Here is a 17,061-nt window from a genome sequence, read left to right on the forward strand (position 1 = left end):
TTCCCTTGGGGAGGGATGTGCCACACATGGTGAACCTCAGCCCACAGCCCCCAGGAGCCCAAGCACCGCTCACGCTGGGGAGAGCTCAGGAATGCCACCTCTCACAGACCAAGAAAAGGGGCCAGGAAAAGGCAGCAGATCCCCGTGTCCTGGTGAGCCCTGAGGAACGGCCCCGCCACACCCCACGGGGGCTGACGACACCTCTGCTCCCCCCCAGCCTAAAGCCCCAGCTGCCTCCTGTGCTTTCAGAGATGCTTACATCTTATTCAAAACCCAATATGACTACAGGAACATCCTTTCCTGGAATGAAATGATGTAGGTTGGGTTAATTCAAGGAAACAGCCTGAGTAAAAGCTTGGGACTGAACTCCCTCGGTGTAATTAGCAGGGCCAAAAGTCCTCTCCTGTCCCTCCCCTCTTCTCCAGCTGGAACAGCCCATCGCACTGATGCATATGAGATGTGCCAGTGCCTGGACCCACATGGTGCATGGGGAAAGATGGGGCTGCCTTTAACTGCTTAGTAAATATGACCACTTGGTCTCCCTGCCAAGAGGAAGGTCTTCATACAGCATGTGCTGGCAGGTCAGAGCAGAATGATGGCAGTTCCTCGTCTTGCATCCTTCATCCATTTCATATGCTGAACATTTTATTAGGGGCCATTTAATTCCACATTCTGGTCCACCATTTCCTCCTCAACAACCTTCACTTTTCCTTTCTCCAAGACCTGCCTCAGATCCAAAGCATCTTCTCTGCCACCTCCCCGGTCCCAGAGCCAGGCCCTGCAGGTGCCACCACACCCCTGGACTCCCAGCTGATCTCCTCTTCCCACAGAACATCCTTCATAGAATCATAAAATAGTTTGGGTTGGGAGGGACTTTTAAAGGTCATCTAATCCAACCCCCCTGCCATGGGCAAGGACATCTTCAACTAGATCAGGTTGCTTAGAGCCTCATACAACATGACCTTGAATGTTTCCAGGGACTAAGCATCTAAAACCTCTCTGGGCAACCTGTGCCAGTGTTTCACCACCCTCACTGTAAAAATGTTCTTCCTTATATCTAGTCTGAATCTACCTTCTTTTAGTTTAAAACCCCTCGTCCTACTGCTATAGACCCTACTAGTAAGTCTGTCCCCATCTTTCTTATAAGCCCCCACTCTTATAAGCCCATCCTTCAGGCAATGATCTGACCACTCATTGCCTTCCCTCCTCTAGCCCCTCTGTTACAAACTCTTTGACCTTAGCTTGGTGGTTTAGGAAGAACCGGCAGAATGAATGTCTGGTAGATGCAGTCATTGCAATCGATCATGAGAGCAGCAAGAGGAGTAACACCTCTGCCTCTCCTGCTTTTATTGACCTCTGGTCTGGGAGGAGGGGAGCAGCAGCCCTGCAGGCCCTGCTCTCCCTCCCGCTCACCCGTGTGCTGCAGATAGGGTCTGGAAACCAAAGACCCACCTTTCCCCCCCTGCTCTCCTCCCCAGGGGGGAGACGACAGCTTTGCCTTTAACAGGTACTTTCTAATTTGAGCGATACCTCCTAAAGTGTCAAACAGTTGTGCAAATATTTTATCGTCGGAAGCAAAGACAGAACGAAGCTGTTGAAGATGGTTAGGGGATGTGCTCCGCAGGCTTGACAGCCTGCTGGGAAGCAGAGAGCGACTCCATCCATGGGGATGGGCTGAGGAGGTCCCCAGCTGTCCTGTCCTTTGCACGGGGTTTTCCCCAAAACTCCACTCCTTTCACTGGTTAGTCCAAGGGCAGAAAACTGCCCTGGCCCGGGAACACTGCCAGAACTGCCACTCAGTGCCCAAAACCTGCCCCAGATGACATCCTCCAGGCTGCGTGATTCTCCGAAGCTCTGCAAGACCACCTGAGTGAGGTGTGCTGGGTGCCTGAATTGAGCCCAGGATCGCTCTTCCGCTGCACGGTCGCTGAAGATGACAATGTTCCCCCCTCCCAGAGGGGAGATGTATGTAAGGAATGGGAAGCTTGGGAGGCCTGAGATAACAGGCTGGCTTTGAAAACTTTGGAGATAACGGACTGTTTCGGAAGGCTTTAGAGCAGAGCGAGGCAGCCTGCCCACGCTCTGGGCTACAGAAGGTGGTTAGATACGACCGGCACCCCTCCCCGGCATCACCGGCTCCTTCCCTCGGGCACGGTTCCGTCTCCCGCCCTTCCGCGGGCGCTGCTGGGCGAGATTTCCACCCCCCGAAAAGCTGTTGGGAGACCCAGGGCCCGGGGAGCGCCGGCGAGCCGCGCCCGCGTCCGCCCCGCCGGGAGAGGCGGCGGGGCCCGGGAGCGCGCACCGCCGCCCCCCGCCGGCACAGCCCCTCGGCTCCGGGCCCGGCGGCCATGGGCAGCGGGAGCAGCCGGCGGCGGGGCGCGGCGGCGGCGGCGCCCGCGGGCACGGCGGCGGCGGACACCCGGGAGCTGCTGGAGACGGTGCTGGCCGAGTGCGAGGAGGCGGCGGCGCTGCCCGCCCCCGGCCGCCGAGCCCCGGCCGGCGGGCGCTGCGGGGAGCTGGCGGCGGGAGGCGGCGGCGGCGGCGGGGGAGGGCCCCCGCCCGAGCAGGCGGTAAGTGCCCGGCCCCGGCAGGGCCCCCGCGGCCGGCCGGACCCTCCTGGCTGCGGCCCCGGGAGCCCCCATCCCCAGGGGCGTCCCCGCGGGACTGGGGAGCCCCGCCACGGCAGACGCTGATGCTGCAGCCATGGCTTCCCCAAAATATAAATGACATTAAATTCTCTGCATCTTCGCTGGCAAACCAGGCTCGATCCCATCTGCTGCTGCTCTTGCGTTTGTCTCTCTGGTGCAAGGGAAGCCCCGTCCCGAAAAGGGCCGTCCCGCTCTCCCTCTGCTACTGAAAGTTTCTTTTCCTGCCTCATGGAAATATCTCGACTTTGTAAAGTACGGCTCGTGCTTTTCCCTGAGTCGGGCTTATACACAGAAGTTTAAAAAGGTGGACATAAAGCTGCCGTTTAGTGTTTGCCAATCCACTGCAGTCGCAGTCTGGCTTTTCCTATAAAGAAGCATTTCAGTCTCTTTCTGTTTAACAAATAATGGATTTGCCTCTAAGGGAACTGAGATTGTTTTATTTTGCTTTTTCCTATCCAAAAATAACAGCAGCATCTATGTAATCTGGTGATGAGGCCAGAAATCACCAGCTTCTTTATCTTAGATTGGCTTTGAAAGTTGTGTGTTGTTAGTTAGATAAGCACTGCTCTCCACAGATGCACAAAAGTTGTCAGACTAGAGTAATAAATTTAAAAATAGAAATGAATATTTAGGACGCAGGAAGTTTCTGCCTTGCATGTCTCAGTTTTGCGCTTTAGAAGTGTATCGTTTCCATTGCCAAACTGCTTGTCTATGGGGTAGGGATAACTTTAACAGAAAATAATTTTGCCATTAGGAAACTTGGCAGGGTTCACTATGAGAACTCTTTTTTTTTTAGACAAGTTTTAAAGAGAAGCCTCAAAGAAAGTAAAATTTGGAAATGGGGAAAAAAAAAAAAAAAAGAGGAAGAGATCTTGTATTGTCATATTTTTTCCTTGCTCTTTTAACTCCAAACCCTCTGGCTGTGTGAACGGGAGCTCAGTCCCACACCAGTTTCTCCTCAGAGGGACTCTCATTTATGAGCAGTCCTCCCGACTTCTCCCATTTATCTTTACTTATGGGAATAGAGGCTGTTGGTGTCCATTTTCTCTCTGTTCCCACATGTGAATATTGTGGCTGGATCTTTAAAAATAATAGTTATATCTGTTGTGAATTTTCCTGTGCATAAAGTGGTATTTTAGCTCTATGCTGAAGTGATGTATATTCTGGGTAGTTATGTATCAGAAAGGCAACAGCGCTGCCCCCATCTCTCTTTTCAAAAATCAGTAGAGAGAGCATATACCATGGCAGTAGATATTAGTGAACTAATGACAAGGAGCAAACCAGAAAGGCTGAAGAATTTAAGACATTGCTCGGGGGGTGGGGGGGGTGGGGGGTGGGGGGGTCACCATGCCCTGCTGCAGACCTCCTCCTGTGGCAGAAATGATATTGCGGAACCTGCAGCCTCACCTCAGCCACCCTGGGTTGTGGTCACACCCCGTGTAAACCCAGGGTGGGAACACCGTCAGGCCTCGCAGCACAGAGGTGTCTGTGAGGGCCCTCAAAGTCCAGCACAGAGGTGTCTGTGAGGGCCCTCAAAGTCCAGCCTGAAGTGGGTGTGTGGCCAAGTGGGTGCAGCACACAGCTATGCCACCCGTGAGGCAATGGTGTCTCCTCGTCCAGCTGCTGCTGCTGCCTCTTGTTTGGGAAGGAAGTTCACATCTCTGGTTACACCCAGACAGGTTGTTTGAAAACCAGCAAGGAATTACCAGTGTCTTTCAAAGGTGTTAAGAGACATACAAGAGAAGTCTTAGATGTTTTCAGGGCAAACTTAAAGCTCTTCTTGGTAGCACCTCCTTTACCTGAACCTGAGGTGGCCATGGTACAGGCAGCAGTCATGCGTTTACCGTTCTGACTCCTCGAGGCCTAAAAAGTCACTAGCCTGAGAGAAGGAGGGAGGAAACTGTTTGCAGCACCAAGTTTTGTTTGTTTACTGGATGCAATTCAGTCTTTCAGGTCATTGTGCAAACTGCAGTCCCACCCTTCCCATGAGGCTGATGGAGGAGGTTTCTGGAAAGGGATACCGGCTTCATTGCATCACTAGTTCCTTGCTAGAAATTTTGAGGACAATTTCTTTCAGTCTTGCCAGCTTCTCAACCAGTCATTGTGGTGGGAACTTGCTTGCTTTGCCCTGTTCAGCAGTACAAACTGGAGGACGAACAAAGAAAGGATGAGTTGGTTCAAGAGAGCTAATGTGGAAAACACGAAGGAGGAGGAAAGGCAGCAAGGAGATATTACAGTAGAAAAGTCTGATGAGAAATAGCCCATGGAGGAGCAGATTCTGGCCAGTGGGAGGAGAGGAGAGCTTTGCACGGGCCAGAAGACAGCAGTTGCCTGTAAGCAGGACTCAGCTCTGCTGTCACAGCTGGGTTTCTCCTGGGTGTGATGTCCATGAATGTTGTGCTTCACAACTGAACCCCGATGCACTTTGTCATTCAGCAGCAAGCTGTCAGCACCAATGGGTGGTCAGGCCAGGTGGCAAGGGCTGGTGGAGAGGGATGTGGCTGTGTTTAAAGGCTTGAGCCTCCTCTATTGCATTCAAATAGTGCTTGGGAGTGAGAAGAGTGAAAAAACATCACAGCAGTGGGCTGGGTACCAAACCCTGATGGGGAACCTGACCCCAACTTCAGAGCAGACCTCAACACCTCCTTATCAGCATCAAACGTCCATTTTCAGGTTTTGCCCTTGATTCCAGATGGTCATACATGCTTTTTCCTTGTTTCTTTGTTCAAGACTGAAAAAGTATTTGTGGCTTTGCAGTACAGACCAGGGTGGCAGCTCTTGGTGGAAACCAGGGGGGAGGCTGTGGCCTCAAGCATTTCCCCGCTGGTTTCCTGAAATGGAAGAATCACACAGACATGTTAGAGTCTTGCTTTTAACAGCTTTTTCCGTGGCGCCATCACTCCTCCTGACTGGAGATGGGATGTGATTACAGTAAGCTGATCACCCCAGCCTCAGTGCAGGAATAACACAGGTAGAGGGTGTATTAACTGACTTCTAGAGGGACTATCATACACTTTCAAAACACCCAGGTTTTCAAAGCTTTGCCTGATTTGCCAGATAAATGCTCTTACTGCTGATTGATGTGGCACAGCGTCATCTCGTGGCTGGCTGGTCCCAGCTGCAAACACGTGGGGGTCCTGTGGGGACATTTAATGTCATGCCCCATTAGTTTCTTACAGGAACTCAGGTTTATTTTTCTGCTCTTGTTAAAACTTGCTTCCCCCAAAGAGAAATTTGATCCTTCTAATTCAGTGCTGTTAGCAATTTATTTCAGCATTTTCTTCCTGGTTGTATTAATGGTCAAAAATTCCCTCAATTCAAGATGTTCTCCTGCGGTTGTGTAGGAAACTGTGGTCCACTGGCCAAGGTGCTTCAGAAAAGGTCTTTTCCAGCTGAATATCTGGGACTCCTTGAACTCCAAACTAGGGAAGCAGCTAAGCAAAAAGTACAAATTCAGATTATTTCAGATTCTGCAGTTAATGTCCAGGTGTGGATCTGGTGGTTGCTGAGCAAAAGGTCTCCCTCTCTCTCACGTTATGTTCCTTGTCTGTTTAAAAGCACCTGAAACTTCACCAGAGTTCACCAAGCAGCAAACTGTGCTGCCTCCTCAGCTGTGTTGCAGCTGGACTGGGAAAACCGCTGAGTAGGTATTTTTTCCCCTCACATCAGTTGGCAGAGCATGGGTTACTTTTGCCCTGAAATCATTCTTGAGCTAAAAACTAAGCACAGGGCATGCGCAGAGTAGCTGAGAGCTGGTGTTTTAGTTGGCAGGAGAATAGAAGTGTGGGAAGTCCCTGCATCCCTGACCACTTCCCCTCCACCGCCTGCTCTTAATTCCTTCACTGGCCAGAGGATGTTGCTGCAGACCGGAGCAAGGCTGGGAGTGCTCTGCCTGGGATGCAGATGGGGCTATGCATCCCATTCGGTACTTACTGACATGTTAGGTAAACTAGATTTTTTTTGCCAGCAATAACTCTGGCTGTGGGTTTGCGACAGGCTGTTTTTGGCAGTGATGACCGGCTTGGCCACCCACATCATTTGTTGGCATCGCTGGAGGGTGCTGCCCTTCTGCTGTACCCGCTCAGCCATCTGCAGCTGAGATGTGCTCCAGCTGAGATCGCCTCCCTCCCCTCCAAGGGAGGGGATTTTCATTTCAGCTCAGACTGGTCCCCTGATCCAGTTCATAGGATGTTTGTGAAAAGGAATTTGGGAGGAGCAGAGGCAGGGAAGGAAGCACTGGTTTACATCCTCCAGAAAAGCTGCACTATGAAACCACATCCTGGCAGACCAGTACTGACAGGGGACCACACTGCTCCCCTGTAGATGTTTCAGGTGGCTCAGCCACTCTCTAGGCTCCCCTGTACATGATGGGACCACTCAGGGTCTGTATTTCTACTCTGTTATATCTCAGGGCTACATCTGTACTGGTAAACTATACCACAGCAGCTGTCTAGCATTGGACCATGATGGCCTGCCCCTCTGAGCTGGCACAGTTTTGGTCAGGACCAACTTGCAGCTTCCCAAATAACACGTAGGCACGGTTCAGGAGCCAGCACAGGGTCTGTCCCTAAGAGGCAGCTTGAATTTGGCCACCCAGTTTTGGAGATAATGTCATTTTAATAGTCAAGACTGTAGCTGACTGGTTTCGACACAGCACAGGGGCAGCTCAGAGCCCCCAAAAGTGAACGGCTCCAGATTGCCCCACAGGTCCCAGGGGAGGGTGAGAACACCCAGCTCACCTGCAGCTGCTAGAGCTGGCAGGGGGAGGAGGGAGAAGCAGGAGGCTAAGGGCTGGCAAGACCATGAGCAACACCAGCCATAGCTTCCACCAGCTTGGGGGAGCTGGAAGCTGCACCCCGGGAGTGCTGGTTCATGCACACAGTAGAAAAATAGCTCTTGCTCCCAGGAGCTCCTGCCCTAACATAAAGGACAACTGAACTGTGTGTGCAATGGCTGTCAAACCACTCCACCTCACATCTCACTGCATTAAATTAAACCTGAGTACATGCTGGGTGAGCTTAATATCCAAGCCTTTAAACTTGGAGGAGGTGGTGATGTGGGGCTCCGTAGCACAACAGACCCCAGCATGAGATGCCTACGCTGGGAACAGGGTGAAAAACAAGGAGACACGCTGCAGTCTGGATGAGTAATAAAAAGATGACTGCAAGCTGCAGAAAGGAGAAGCTGACTTCATTTATCTTTTAACAGGGCATAGGCCAACCAGGCCAGCAATTACTTATTTAGCTGTAGGATAGGAACCCATAATATTAAAGTGTCACGATGTGCGCATCATCTTAACCCACATAAAGGGCTAATACTAATTATCTGCTGAACTTGCAACATACACATTACAGCAATCCTGAGCGGGCTGGGTGGGGTCAGTTTTTATTATGTCTCACTGCCTGCGCCAGCCGGCGCTCCGCATCCTGCCTGCTGCCCGGCGCATGGTGTCACTCCGGCATCGTGGAGCCACATGTCCTTCACCCAGCTGAATTAGGAGCAGGTCCCAAAGCACAGAGGCTCTGACAGCAATGGAAAGGCAGAGGCTGGCAGTGCCTTTTGTTTTTATTTGCCACTTTTTTCCTCATGCACGGGATTAAATGTCAGTAGAGATCTACCTGCACCAATGCCGAATTCTCTTGGGAAATATGTGCTGTTGCTGACAGATCCCTTGGAGAAGGTAGGAGCTGGTTCTGCACAGAGAAGCAGATTTTGCTAACCAGAGCTGCTCCGTCCTGATGACTAATTAATTCTGTCTTCCACCCACACAACACGTACAGCTCGTAATATGGAGGAGTCAGCCACAAGGGAAGGAAAAAAGACAACCTACTGTACAATTCAAACCCCTCCCTAAAATGATCCAAGCCCATCCGTTGCGCAGAAGTGTTGGAAGCTGGGTTCTCGCAGTGGGAAAAGCAGCATCAAAACACTCCTGAAGAACTGTATTCCCTTGGTGCTGAGGATGAATGGTGTTCTTCGGTGGTGGAAGGAAACTGAGGCAGCAGCAGCAGTCCAGTGGGTGATGGTGATGGCAAGGATGAGGGGCTGTGTTGTCAGCCCTTGGAGCTCAGCACGGAGTCATCCTGGCACTGCCACTTGGTCTTGTCACTTGTGGGAGATTGCCAAGAAACGATGCTAAATAACCAGGCAGGAACTCTTTTCCCTCATCATCAGCTTTCTCACATAGCCTCATCTCCGCTTGGACCCAGGAGCTATGTCTGGAACAGTTCAAGCTCTTCCAGAGAAAACAAAGTGTTTGCCAAAGAGCGAGGGCTCTTCTGAAAGAAAGTGGTGTGCCTTTTGACAGGTATCAAATAATGTTACAAGTCTTTTGTAGAGATTTAGTTTGTCATTTCAAGCAAGCAGCTAGGACATGAAAGACCATGGATAGCAGACACCTTTCCCAGCTCCAGAAATGGAAGATACTTAGGATTTACCTGGAAGAGGTGTTGACCCAGTGCCATGAGAGGTGTCTTTGCTGCAGCCTCCCTCACCTGCTCAAGCATGGGAGCCCAAGGTGACCATGGCAGCAATGAGCCCACCCAAGAAGCAGGGAAGAGGTGAACAGCTGCCAAGCACCTACCTGCCTACTAGTGTCTGAGACCACTATGTTTAAACCTCAACTCCTGTCCATCTGCATGTGAAGCAGCTGAGGAAAGAGTGCAGTGGAAACGTCTCTTTAATTCAAATCAGGTGCCATGCAGTAACAGCAGTTAGACACCCAGGTGGACATTTCTATCCAGCAGACAACACATAAGCCTGGCCGATACCAACTGACTTAAATGAGCTCAAAACTGCATAAAGCCATCATTCCTGTACTGGCACTGCCTATAGAGAGGTATCCTTACACTTACCAGAACCTATTCTGTGCACTGCTGGACCTCAAAGAAATGCAGGTTTGAGCTCTTTCAAGAGCAGATACATGATCTTACTTAGGAATTGCTTGATCCCATCCAGTCCTGCAGAAACACCACACAGCAGATGAGTAGGCAATAGCTCTGAGCTGCAAACTTTTCCACACTGCTCCCTGGGTTCCTTTCTTTCCCTTTTTTATTGTACAAAAAATTATTTTCCTCTTTTCCATGCTGATGGAAGAACTTTTCATTTCTGTCTTCTGAAAGCGAAGTCCCTCACCTTGGTTCTGTGTGCTACCTGATTAATATCTGTTAGTGTCATCGTGAGACTCAGGATAACTTGTATCAAGGAGGCCCACCGGCTTTAAGACTGCAGCTCAGAAAAAATAATGGCAAGCCAGAGTGGTTCTAGCTTTGTGCAAAGCCACAGCCCTTGTCCCTGTCCCCCTCCCTTTCCTCATGAGAGTACAGTGAAGAAGTAGAAAAAGATGAAAGTTAGATTCTCAGTACCATCTGGCTGCAGGGGGCTCATTTTATTACTGGGCCAACTAGGGGCTCAGACAGACACAGGGTCCCATCTTCCTCCCATTTTAAATGCTATTATTTTTTACTTTGGTTGCCCTCCGCTGGTGTCCTGTTGGAAACCTGAGGGCTTCCAGCATAGGGAAGGTGGATGTTTCCCTCCAGATGGATCATTTCAGGGAAGCAGCTTTGTCAGGTGAAAAGAGTTAGGTCTGTGTTGTCATAACTTACTTCCTTAGAAGTATTTTCATACTGCTACCTGTCAGCTAGTGGGACAGTGTGTATTTATGGGAAAACTGTGAGGTTTCATGAGTAAATGTTTGGTGATTTCAGTTCCATAGCCTGCGGCCACCCAGCTGCCCTGAATGCTGAAACAGAGCTAGCAGAAGGGTGGTTAGCAAAGGGAACTCTCTTGCACCTGTATTGTCTCCACAGGGGTTGTTTGGGGGTGTAAACTAGGGCAGACATGTCCCAGAGATAGCTGTCATAGAAACATGGAATCACAGAATGATTTGGGTTGGAAGGGACCTTCAAAGATCATTCAGTCCAACCCCCCTGCCATGGGCAGGGACACCTTCCACTAGCCCAGGTTGCTCAAAGCCCCGTCCAACCTGGCCTTGAACACTGCCAGGGAGGGGGCAGCCACAGCTGCTCTGGACAACCTGTGCCAGTGCCTTGCAACCTTCATCGTAAAGAGTTTCCCCATTTTGTCAAGTCTAATCCTACTCTTGGTTTAAGACCATTACCCCTTGTCCTGTCACTACAGGCTGTGGTAAAATGTCTCTCTCCATCTCTCTTATAAACCCCCTTTAAGTACTGGAAGGCCGCTACAAGGTCTCCCTGAAGCCTTCTCTTCTCCAGGCTGAACAACACCAACTCTCTCAGCCTGTCCTCATAACGGGGGTGCTCCAGCCCCCTGATCATCTTTGTGGCCTCCTCTGGACCTGCTCAAACAGGTCTGTGTACTACTTATACTGGGGACCCCAGAGCTGAACACAGTACTGCACGAGAGCAGAGTAGAGGGGGAGAATCACCTCCCTCAACTTTAAAGTGTTATAACTGAAATATGCTTCTTTTGTTCTTCCCCAGGCCGTGTCATCCATAAACCTGTCAGGCCCAGAGAACAACGCTGACCATCAGTGAGTACCCCCATGCTTTTGTTATATCTTCAGAGGGGAGAAGCAGCTGGAAGGAAGGAAGCGTAAAGGAGAAAGCTATTCCTGCATGCCTCCTGCTGTGCAAATGATTGGTGGGAATGGTGTCAAATTGTTTATAGCCCTAAATAGTCTGTTCTCTACCTATTTGCCAATTAAAAAAAAATCCAGGAATTGCACTACCTGAAAAGATCCAGGCTCCAGGTCAAGTACAGTATGGAGATTCAATGCAGAATTTAGGATGTCCACATGTCACACAGGCATCTTGAAGGAGCTTGTGAAAAGCTGGGGAGGAGTGTTCCAATGAGTACCTCGGGCCCTGGCTCACCCATAGGTCATCTGTGGGCTCTGCAGTATGTAGAAAAGGAGGATAACATCTCTTTGCGCCCGAGAAACCATAAGGAAAAATTCATAAGACACCACTGTGCTAGACCAGATGGAGACGTGAGCATCCCTCAGGAACAGGGGAATAGTGGGGACCTACTGGACTCTGTATGAAACAAAAGAAACCTGAAATCTTCCTTCCACAAGCAAAAGCTACCAAGCAGGCTGTGCCTGCACCAAGAGCAATGGGAACTGTTCGGCACACATGTTAGTTAAAGAAACTCAGATGAAACAAAAAGGCTTGAAAAACCATCTTGAAATACCATCTCCTTGTGCTAAAGAGTGACTCTTTTCAACGTTAAGCACTCTCTGTCTTTGCTGCTGAAAAGCAGACTAATCTGCGGATCCTGGCCGTTGGGCTGTGTGACCTACTAACGCCGAGCAGCACTGGTAGATGTGACACGAGAGCCCAGGCACCAGCCACCATCCTCCCCTCCCTCCCAGCTGGCAGGGAGCTCGCCTGTGGAGGCTGCTGGTTTCAGGAGTGCTCAGAAAACATGGGTGCCCTCGGCTTTCCTGGCAGCAAGGCTTGTGCAGGGACTCTCATGGGGACTGTACCCTCTCTTGGGCTCTCCAGCATCCTTGATGGGCCTTGGGCCCCAATGACAACTGAGCAGTCTCCTCTGGGTGTGCACCCCCAGCCCTGACACAGTCCCCCACCAAGCTCTTCAGCCCCAGGCTCTCACTGGCTCCCCTTGTTCCCTATCAGGGCTTCCCTTCTCCCTCCCTCTTCGAAACACAAAGGGAAGACTTGAGACAGCAGAAACCGGTTTCTGATCTGGGATAACAGAGCAGGAGCTTATTTTCATTTAGATAACATTTAATGTACACCCACTGCAGAGCCCCATAGTGCAGCTCACGTGTGAAGTGCCCGTACTGCCTGTGATAAACAGGGCTGCAATTTCTGCTGGCAAGAACTGCAGGCAAATATTTTCTTGGAAATTGTCCAGCACCCAGCAAAATTGCATTCTGAAGAAGTCAAATCAAATCAAGCCTCAGAAACAGTGGCTAATGTGCATAGGTGTCTCATCCTTCAAATTTCTGTGGCTAGAATTGTTCTAGATAAACACTCCACGTTACAAGCAGCAAAAATCAGCCTTGTCTTGAAGAGTTACTGACTTAAGGAATTCCCATAAAGCAAATTAAAGAAGAAATAAATGTCACGGAAGGAGAAAAAAAAACTAGATAGGAGATCTAATACTATCGGCCAAGAGAGCAGTCATGCGAGATAGATGCTGTAGGTGTGCACCTCCTGTACTGCAAACATGCCTGTGTGACACCACATAAGCATCTAAACCAGGCCCTAATAAATACCTTCGATGCACATGGTAAACACAGCTGGATGTATTCCTGATCATGCTGCATTACCTCTCCCCCTGCAATTCTTTTGGGAACCCCTCTCTAGCATCTGGTGGTGCACGGGTGGGTTAACACAGCCCAGGAACACAGTAATGATCTTATATTTTCTGCCAAGGCTCGTGTCACCGGCAGAGTTACCGGGGTGGTTTTTTGACCCATTTTTCAGCTGCAAGGTCTTGGAGAAGGCATTTTAATGATTAACCCTGGACTTTCCCATCCTCAGCAAAATAGTAAAAACCACTGGCCTAGATTCACCCCAGTCTAATTTTAAGCCATTTAACTCAAGTTTCTACCTTGGAGCTTGTCACCCTAGCCACCCATCAGGAACATTGTCACCAGAGCCCACAGGCAGCTCTCTCCTACACCAGGCAGCTGCTTGACGTAGATGTGGCACTGCCAGCCATCCCCACCACCGGGATCTTGCTCAAGGTGGTTTTGCTCACTTTTGGTCCAATTTTGCCCTTTGCATTTCCTTCTCATTGCATGGTTCCATTAAAAAATAAAATTCTTCCTTCCCTTGAAAATCTTTAAACACAGAGAGGCCTTCAACTGAAATGGAGCATGTTTCTTGCTTTCCTCTTTCCTAAACTGCTTCACTCTAGCCTCTTAAATCACTTTTACTGCTGCTTTCTAAACTCCCTCCAAGCTGTTAATAACTTTTCAGTAATGAGATACCCAGAAGTCTGCACAGTAATCTTGGTGGAGCTGCATTGCCCTTTTTATTCTTTGCTGTCCTACCATGCTGCAAATTCCCCTCTTGCATGCTTTTCAGCTAGCTCTTTCTCAGCTTTGCACCTTTCTGGGTTTCTTTCTTCTCCCAGAACTCTGGGGTTTGAAATTTTTTTCCCCTCAATGTACTGACCTGTTATTTTCCAAACCAGAAAATCTAACAGCCCTCAGCTGGATTCAACGTGATTGCAAGCTCTGGCTGCATGTTGGTGAGGGCAGCAAGGGGCCTCCTCTCCTGCTGGAGCAGCTGGAGAAGCAGAGGAGCAGGCTTGTGGTCCACCAACTCCTGTCCTGCCCACATCCTGTGCTCAGGATTTCCCTGTCACAGCCTCTCACTTAATTCCATGACCAGTAGAAACAGCTGCACCAATGTCCTCCTGTCCGTTTGAGAACAAGGTTCAGGCTGGGAGGGCCTCAGGAGGTCTCCAGTCCAATCTCGCGCTCCAGGCTGGATCAGCTGTGAGGTCAAAGCAGAACACACCAGGCTTTGTCCCATCAGGTCTTGAAAGTCTTCAAGGACAGAGCCTGTGCAACCATAGCCTGTTCCTCTGCTTGCTGCCCTCAGGGTACAGAAGTTTCTCCTTTTATCCAGATTGAACCTCTCTTTTTAAAATTTATTTCAGTTTTTCCATATTAAATGATACAGAAGTTTGACACAAAAATAGAAAGAACCACTTGCTTTTCCTTTACTCTTGAAATAAACACAGCCCTCTATTCCTCTCAATTCTGGGATGTGCATGGTAAGTGGGGTTTGCTTTTGTCTTTCTAAAAGCACATCTATGTTTCAAGGAGTTCAAATTTTACCTGGAGATTTTCCCCTGTGCTTGGAGGTCACTATGCACAAAGCCAAAGAAAGCATCAAGGATAATTAACAGTGGGAAATTATGTAACTGCTAAGAGAAACAATGACTCTTCTGTGGGCCTGCAAGCAAGCTGCCAAGAACTCTGCCTCTCATTCATCACATAATATAAAATTAGTTTAAGGATTGTCACAGTGCAGAGTTTAAATCAATAAATCACGTGTTTAAGTCAGATTTCTGCATTTCCTTTTCCTAATTCTTGCTTTGTAGCTGCTGATGTATGGTTCTAGCTCTTGGGCTTTTAGCTTTCTTCCCAGTTCATTTACTGTGGTGGAAACCAGATTGCCTGCAGCCCATCAGAAGAAGGAAAATGAATAAAAGGAAGAAGCAGAAGAGTCTACTTGCTAAATCCTACCTGCTGCCATCTTGCTACCAGTAGAAGTTGCCATCAGGGGCATGGAGCAGCATAAATAAGTGTAGGACACCCACGTGATCCAGCTGCCACGCCAGCTGCTCATCAGGTGGCTCCAGGAAAAACACCCAACTATTTCTGACATGCAGAGAGCACAGCTAGGTCACAGCTAGGTCAGAGCAGCCAGACTCAGCAGAAGCCTTTCTGACCTGGACAGATAAGAACAGAGGAGAGGCTGCACTGCTGTGGTTGCTCCCCCGCAACAGCACACTGGCTGCTGCCTGTCTGAAGGACGTTGCAGATGCTTCCTCGCCCAAGGAGGGCAGTTCCTGGCTGTCAAAGACAGCTGAGGGTTTATGAAAGAGCCTCCTCTATATGACAGTTTCCATAAAAAAGCATTTCAGGGCTCTTTTCTTCGATTCTGATTCTACATTTGCTTACCTGTTTGGGGGCAGCTCCTCTGATTTCATCTAAATAACAGGTCTTCAGTTTTTTCACTAAAGGACCGAATTCATCCCAGCTGCAAGACCAAGGATGAGAGAAATCTCATCCTTAGAGAAATGGTAAGTCAACAGATGCTACATAACAAGTTTGGGACAGAATTAGAGCCATTCAATTGGATATGAAAATCTCTCCTCTTTGGCAACCAACGAACCACCACACAAAACAAAAATTTCTTACTCAGTTGTTCTCCACCAGTGGATGGCCACAAAGTAAGCCCACTGATCTCAGTTGTCATGGCATCACAGAACACCTTACAGTTTGGATTTACCAACTTAAGCCTCCACTTCACTCTGCACCTCACTGTTACTTCCATTTCATGGAACCACATGCCCCGACTTCCAGAAACCGGCCTGATGGCCCAGCTTGCTCACCTCTCAGTTCTCTACAAGGTCAAGGAGGAGCACCCACTTGTCAGCTGCTGTCTCCTCTCTTGAGTCCTGGAGGACAAGATCAAGTAGACCTATTTTAGTGCAACTACAGTGGTCAAATCTTACAGAAGACTTTTCACTGTCCTCCCTCAGGCAGGTAGGGACAGATTTCTCTTGTATCCAATATAAACCACCTCCGATAAAAAACATGCCAGTTCCCTTTAGACTGTAGATCAGTTCCCACTCATGGGACAGTTGTGCTGATGTGAAAATAAATAAAAACCGTAACAGCAGTCTAAGGTAGCCAAGTTTACATTTTGGTTGCAATTCAAGCCCCTTTACAGATACAAACAAAAAAAATCCCTTTTTGCATAAAACTTTAAAACTAGGAGCTAGAGTAAAGGTTAGGCAGTGCTCTAACTGGGCCTTGAACCTACACTCACCAAAAGGTTCTGGAATTTTGATCTGGAGCATTGTAAGGACTGTACTGTAGTGAACTCACAGACTAAAACAGATGCTAAGTGATAGCAAATGTCAGCAAGCGATGTGCCTGTGGGGTATGGGAACTAGACGTGAGAGAGTATCTGTGTCTCAGCAAGCCACGTGCAGTCTGATCTTTCCATTCACAAAAAAATGATGTAAGGATCGTCTTGTGTCTTCAGAGCTTGATTCCCTCTCATAACACAAATAACTCATTCCCTTCCCTGGCAGGTGCCCACAGAGGAACAGCAAGAAGCCAGCAGGAAAGTCCACAATATCATACGATTACTCGGAGGAAGAGCTCATGGCAAGCATTGAGCGGGAATACTGCCGCTGAACCCAACCCCATACCACGAGAATTTCAAACACCTTCCTGGAGGCCCATCTGGAGCAGAACTGCTGCTGACATAATAACCCCTTGCACAGCGAGACAGCACAGGAGAGGTGGGCTGCAGAGGAATGTGAAATGTGAGGGACAGTTGTGGCTGCTTGGGAAGCACGGAGGAGAAAGCTCTCCTGACCAGCTCTGAGTGAGAGCATGAAGATCCTCACCAACTGCTGATTTCTCATCAGTGCTGCTGGAAGAGGGACCAATTCATCCTGTGAATCATTACTTTAGAAGCTCATTTCTAAATGGTATTTACAAATTAAGACATACTAGAATTGAAGTGTCTTACAAGAATTGTTGAGACATGGAGCTTTGAAGAAAGATTCTGTTTTGTCTGAGCAGGGAAAGAAAAACACAGTAAAATAATTTGATTCAGATCTCATTTAAGGGGATGTTACATGAAATTCATGTTCCTGGCACTTAAAACGGATCAAATTCCCTCCTTGCGCTGTGCAGGCT

General features: G+C 49.1%; 1 protein-coding gene across 1 annotated transcript; it reads left to right on the plus strand.

Annotated features, from left to right (window-relative positions):
- The first annotated feature begins 26 nt into the window (after positions 1-26).
- On the plus strand, positions 27-16,578 carry CYS1 (cystin 1). Its single transcript, XM_074933514.1, has 4 exons — positions 27-152; positions 2,451-2,570; positions 11,114-11,163; positions 16,446-16,578. Exons 1-4 carry the CDS (start codon positions 27-29, stop codon positions 16,549-16,551), a joined length of 402 nt encoding a protein of 133 aa, XP_074789615.1. The 3' UTR covers positions 16,552-16,578.
- Positions 16,579-17,061: the final 483 nt, after the last annotated feature.

This window comes from Athene noctua, chromosome 1, assembly GCF_965140245.1.
Source record: "Athene noctua chromosome 1, bAthNoc1.hap1.1, whole genome shotgun sequence".
Taxonomy (NCBI): domain Eukaryota; kingdom Metazoa; phylum Chordata; class Aves; order Strigiformes; family Strigidae; genus Athene; species Athene noctua.